The sequence below is a fragment of the Arachis ipaensis genome, chromosome B08 (assembly GCF_000816755.2).
Source record: "Arachis ipaensis cultivar K30076 chromosome B08, Araip1.1, whole genome shotgun sequence".
In the NCBI taxonomy this organism is placed as follows: Eukaryota; Viridiplantae; Streptophyta; class Magnoliopsida; order Fabales; family Fabaceae; genus Arachis; species Arachis ipaensis.
This window is the reverse complement of record NC_029792.2, coordinates 119,801,100-119,807,560: the sequence shown is the minus strand read 5'-3', so window position 1 is coordinate 119,807,560 and position 6,461 is coordinate 119,801,100. Positions and strand designations below refer to the sequence as shown.

The 6,461-nt window shown below is 39.5% G+C and overlaps 1 protein-coding gene across 10 annotated transcripts in view; it reads right to left on the bottom strand.

Moving 5' to 3' along the window:
- Positions 4,752-6,461, bottom strand: part of LOC107612481 (cellulose synthase A catalytic subunit 3 [UDP-forming]) — an 11,867-nt gene continuing 10,157 nt past the window's right edge. For all 10 annotated transcript variants that reach the window (XM_021109872.1, XM_021109873.1, XM_016314170.2 and 7 more), the window contains 2 exons: positions 6,061-6,411; positions 4,752-5,559 (listed from right to left, as the gene is read on the bottom strand). In XM_021109872.1, the coding sequence (XP_020965531.1) occupies positions 4,975-5,559; positions 6,061-6,411 (936 nt within the window). In that variant the 3' untranslated portion in view covers positions 4,752-4,974. The remainder of the gene's footprint in view (positions 5,560-6,060; positions 6,412-6,461) is intronic.

The window sequence follows — 6,461 nt, the reverse complement described above, 5'->3', positions numbered from 1 at the left end:
ACAATTAAACGGATTGATTATGTTGATTTAGACTCGTCCATTTAGGTCTTTATATCAAAATATATATGGACCTTTAAAATGAAATTGAACACATTTAAGATATGTCGGACAGACTAAACGGACTAGTCTATTTGTTTTTATTTTTCAATCTAAATAAACAATTTTAATTAAAATTAATCAATTTTTGAATTAAAATATTAGCTTTGGATTAGATTGTAAAAAACTTTCAACAACAACAACAACAAAGCTTTGTCCCACTAAGTGGGGTCGGCTACATGAATCAAACAACGTCATTGTGCTCTGTCATGTATCATGTCTACAGAGAGACCGTTTACATGTAGATCTCGTTTGACCACCTCATGAATGGTCTTCTTAGGTCTTCCTCTGCCTTTCGCCATTTGTCCATCTTCCATCTCATCCACCCTCCTGACTGGATGTTTTATCGGTCTTCTTCTCACATGTCCAAACCACCTGAGACGCGATTCAACCATATGATGCACCCAAGATACTTAAAACTTTTAACTTTTTGTAGGATGTTTTCTCCAATCTTCACCTCTATATTGGGGTTTTCCCTTCTCAGACTGAATTTACATTCCATATATTCCGTCTTGCTACGGCTTATGCGCAGATCATACACTTCTAGAGCTTCTCTCCATAACTCCAACTTCTTATTTAGGTCTTCCCTTGACTCTCCCATAAGGACGATATCATCGGCAAAAAGCATGCACCATGGCACAGGCTCTTGAATGTGTTCTGTGAGTACTTCCAAGACTAATGTGAAAAGGTATGGACTTAAGGATGATCCCTGGTGTAATCCTATACCAATAGGAAATTCCTCTGTCACACCACCTTGAGTCTTCACACTAGTTGTGGCCCCATCATAAATGTCTTTAATTGCCCGAATATATGCGATCCTTACTCTCCTCTCTTCTAAAACCTTCCCTAAGACCTCCCTTGGTACCCTATCATACGCTTTTTCCAAATCAATAAACACCATATGTAGATCCCTTTTATTACTACGATACCTCTCCATCATCCTTCTTAATAGGTATATCGCTTCAGTGGTAGATCTGCCTGGCATAAATCCAAATTGGTTCTCTGTTACTTGTGTCTCTTTTCTCAACCTCCGTTCTATCACCCTTTCCCATAACTTCATAGTATGACTTATAAGCTTAATCCTTTTATAGTTTTCGCAACTTTGTATATCCCTCTTATTCTTGTAGATAGATACCAATGTGCTCTTTCTCCACTCATCATGCATCTTCTTTGACCTTAAAATCTGATTAAAAAGCTTGGTTAACCAGTTGATGCCTTTTTCTCCAAGACCTTTCCAAACCTCAATCGGGATATTATTAGGTCCTACTGCCCTACCATTTTTCATCTGCTTTAGAGCCTCTTTTACCTCGAAGTCTCGAATCCTTCGATAGTAGTCAAAGTTTTGGTCTTCTTCCCTTTTGCATAATCGACCAAGACTCGGAAGAGTCTTCTGTCCCTCATTAAATAACTCGTAGAAGTAGTTCTTCCACCTTTCATTAATCTTCTCCTCTTGAACCAACATCTCTCCATCCTTATCCTTTATGCACTTAACCTGATCCAAATCTCTCGTTCTCTTTCTCGGCTCTTTGCGATTCTATTGTTGGGAATAAGACACCATTCCCCCTTGAGAAAACACCTTTGACAGAGAAATAAAATAGATACAATCACAACACAAGAATTTAACGTGAAAACTCCAATTACCGGAGAAAAAATCACGGCCGTTATCAAATGACAACCAGAGAATATCACTATGTGAAAATTGTTATAACACATAGACTTCTTTCTCTCTAACACCGGCACCCCAGTACACCCACACTCTCTCAAAGCAAATATCTAACTACACTTCACAACACTCTCTAATCAAAGAGTATAGAGGAAAAGAAAAATCAGATATAAGCTTAAAGTGTTTCTGACTGGTGCAAAAACAAATGGAGAACTTAGCCTCATATTTATAGCCTAGGCCACCCACTCCATTTGCTATCCTAAGCAATGTGAGACTAATTCAACCAAATCCTAACAATCTCCACCTTGATTGAAATAGTCACACATCTTCAGCTTCCATTGCTGAAAATTCATGGTGCAACTTCCAAATTGGCTTTTCCTGGAAGTTCTTCAGCCATCGACCTAACTCCGCCACACACCTTGCATCTCAACGCCAACCAATGCCCGTGTGCAATTGTGGACCCGATTGCCACAACTCATCCTTATCCATGGCAGTGCGGTAATACCATGAGGATACTTCTTGTCTTCTAGAGAACATCATCTTCTCTCATAGAGAGAGCAACCAGAGATCTTCTCCTTCAACGGCTTGTGCAAACCTGATTGTATCAACACATCCTTGACTTGTATTTGCCACAAGCCAAAATTGATTCTTCCATCAAATTTCTCTATTTCAAACTTCACAGCACTTGAATATCCTGACATTGTTGCAACCGTATACTGGAATAGTATAACTCAACTGTAGACCGTGTACTAGGAAGAGTTCCCAGGAAAGAGATGTGGGTCACAATGGACACACTTAAATACCAAGTCTTTCCTTAGCCAGAACCTTTCCAAACTGCACTCTCACAGTGTCACACTGCCTTCCAGCAACAACAACAGCAACCAAAGATCAACCTCAAGCCACAGGACAAAATTCTTTTCTGATGTGGAAGGTCAGACTAAGCTGCAGCCACAGAGCATACTAAGAATAAATCCCACCAAACCGAAGCTCTGATACCACTTGTTGGGAATAAGACACCATTCCCCTTGAGAAAACACCTTTGACAGAGAAATAAAATAGATACAATCACAACACAAGAATTTAACGTGGAAACTCCAATTACCGGAGAAAAAACCACGGCCGTTGTCAAATGACAACCAGAGAATATCACTATGTGAAAATTGTTACAACACATAGACTTCTTTCTCTCTAACACCGGCACCCCAGTACACCCACACTCTCTCAAAGCAAATATCTAACTACACTTCACAACACTCTCTAATCAAAGAGTACAGAGGAAAAGAAAAATCAGATATAAGCTTAAAGTGTTTCTGACTGGTGCAAAAACAAATGGAGAACTTAGCCTCATATTTATAGCCTAGGCCACCCACTCCATTTGCTATCCTAAGCAATGTGGGACTAATTCAACCAAATCCTAACATCTATATATACCTTTTTCTCCTTCTTTCGTGCCCAAAGACTGGTAGAGACCCTCATATGCTCTTGTTCTTGCTTCACTTACAGCCACTTTTGTTTATTTCTTAGCCGCCTTATACTTTTCCCAGTTATCTATATTGTGGCATAAAGACCACTCTTTAAAGCATTCCCTTTTTATCTTTATCTTTTCTTGTATACTCGCATTCCACCACCAGGACTCCTTGTCTCTTGGCCCTATTCCTTTAGATTCACCAAAACTTTCTTTTGCTGTTCTTCTAATAACTTCTGCCATCTCCCTCCACATCTCTTCCGCGCTTCCATTCCCATCCCACTTTGCCTCTTCTCCTACCCGTCTTAGGAAGCTTCTTTGTTCCTCACCTTTCATCCGCCACCACCTCGTCCTTGGGTTCTTCGTATGATGTCTTTTCCTCAACTTTTTCTCAACGCGAAAATCCATGACGAGCACCCTATGTTGTGTTGTCAAACTCTCTCTCGGGATAATTTTACAGTTAATGCAAAATTTTCGGTCGACTCTCCTCAACAAGAAGAAGTCGATTTGAGAGCTTGTCATGCCACTCTTATAGGTTATAAGATGTTCGTCTCTCTTTTTAAAACATGTATTTGCGATGAGAAGATCAAAAGTTGAGGAAAAGTCCAAAATAGTTTTACCATCGGCATTGATCACCCCGAAACCATGGCCTCCGTGAATACTCCCATATCCAGTCACTTCTCTCCCAACATGGTCATTTAAATCTCCTCCTAAGAAAATCTTATCTCCCAAAGGTATGTCTTGAACCAAACTCTCTATATCCTCCCAAAACCTTATCTTGTGTTGTTCGTCCGAACCCACTTGCGGTGCATAGGCGCTAATCACATGGAAAGCACCTCCCTCTATCACAAGTTTGATAGAGATGATCCGATCTCCCACCCTCTTGACATCCACTACGTCCTTCTTCCACTGCTTATCCACAATTATTCCAACCCCATTCCTATTCTTCACCTTTCATGTATACCAAAGTTTGAAACCAGAAGTATCCAACTCCCTAGCCTTTGCACCAACCCATTTCGTTTCTTGTAAGCACATAATGTTAATCTTCCTCCTTGTCATGGTATCCACCACCTCCATGAACTTTCCTGTTAGAGTGCCTATTTAATCCACAAATGAAAATAAAATGAGAAAAAATTTAAGAGAGTTAAACGGCTAATCTGTCTGTATAGTAGATCAGCCTGTTTAATCCACAAGATTGAAACCAGTAAACATATAAATGAACCAATCCAACAGACTTGACTCATTTTGTCAGCCACTAATAAATTATAATCCATTTATTATTGAATGGTTATATTAAACTTAAATATGAATAGGATATCCTTCTGTGTATCTATACAAATAACTAATAAATGGCTAATTTCTGATGTGCATTTTGGAAAATCTTTGAATGAAACAATACGATAAGTAATTTTATCTCTAGTTCTCTCAACTCATTGGCCATTTTTGAACTGCGTGCACCCATTCTTACCCTTAAAACAAACCCCGCTCCCTCTTGAATTCACTGTATATGAGATTGAGCGGAAAAAATTTTAAAAACCATCATATCTGAATACCTTTATATATATGCTTCTCCAGAAAAGAGGTGAGTAGGTTACTATTACAAGCAAAATAACAACCTTCCCCAGCTTAGTACTAACTCGGATTTCTTACATATAGATATAAACTGCACAAACATACATAAACATATAAAATCTACAGAGTAATAATTACATTCCTACACATTCCCATCAAGCAGGCTATGTTTTTTGGTCTAGCAGTTTATGCCACATATCTCAGCATCAGGACCAGTGACTCTTGTGGTGAATGGATCAACTCTCACCCATAAAAGAGAAAAAATGGATGCAAGAAGAATGGACCAAACCACCACAATGGTCGGCGTTCGATTCTGGCGACCCATGAGACCTTTGAGGAAAGGGTACAAATGGATGATCACCCAGAATGCAAAGAAGAGTTTACCAAAGAGGGGACCCCATGATTGGTAACCACTGTTGATGGCGTAGGAGATGCCAGCTACGACGCCAACCAAGTTCACTATGAGAAGCGTTGTCGGCGGAATGAGAAGTGTTGTCCATTTGAACATGTAGAGTTCAGCGAAGTCCCCGTCGTCGTCTGATGCCTTGGAGGTAACGGTGAAGTTGGGGTCAATACCAGCCAGCACTTTGAGTAAGCCTTGGAGCACAGCAAAAAGATGAGATGAAACACCACCGATGACCCAAAATTGTTCGTTCCTCCACCACTCGTCGATTCCTACTCCACTCCACCTCATCTCGAGAATTCCGGTTGCAAAGATGGAAAGGAAGAGAGAAATAAACCATAAACTTGCAATGTTACTGATCTGCAAAAACAAGATAGAATAAATTAGACCATTATGTTGCACAAGACCACATGATACTCTGTGATACAATAATAAAACAGCATTCAGAATATAGTAGTGTTTTGCATAGGAAGGTCAATTCAGAAAGGCTTTAGACACCAGTTACAAACCAAACAATGTGATTTCTAGGAGAAACAAGTCAAGTGATTGTTTGGTTAGTACTGTAACAGAAATAAGTACTGTTTCTAAAAACTTATCAGTACTGATAAAATCTTTAATGGCGTTTGTTCTTTTCAAAAGAAAAAGGTGCTAACAAATCAGTCTCTGACATATCTGATTGACAATGCTCAAAAATGCATTCTTTAGATATAACTTAAAAAAACAACAGAATTCATCATTGGGGTAGCATTGACTAATAAAACATCTTTTAAGGACTTATTTATCAACATTTTGATCTTTTGGGAGGTCAAATTGGTGTTCACCCTACTATAACAATATTATGTTTAAGAAGAAATAACACACCTGGGGAATAATGAACTTGTTGGTCAACAAACAGACGGCAGGTAAGGTACAATACATGAGAAGGGGAATGGCTGTGATTGGATAGATTGTTGTGTTCACATACGCAAACCTCTCGAGCCACTTGAGCCTTCCACCATAACCATACCAGATGGGGCAGTGCCGACTTAGAAGAATTTCCACAGAACCTAAAGCCCATCGAAGCACTTGGTTCAGACGATCCGAAAGATTGATTGGAGCAGAACCTTTAAATGCCGGGCGCTTAGGCATGCAGTACACAGACCGCCAACCACGAGCATGCATCTTAAATCCAGTAAGAATATCTTCTGTGACAGAACCATATATCCATCCTATCTGTGGAACAGAAAGAAGATAGTGCCGTGTCTCTCTCGTAGTTAATATGA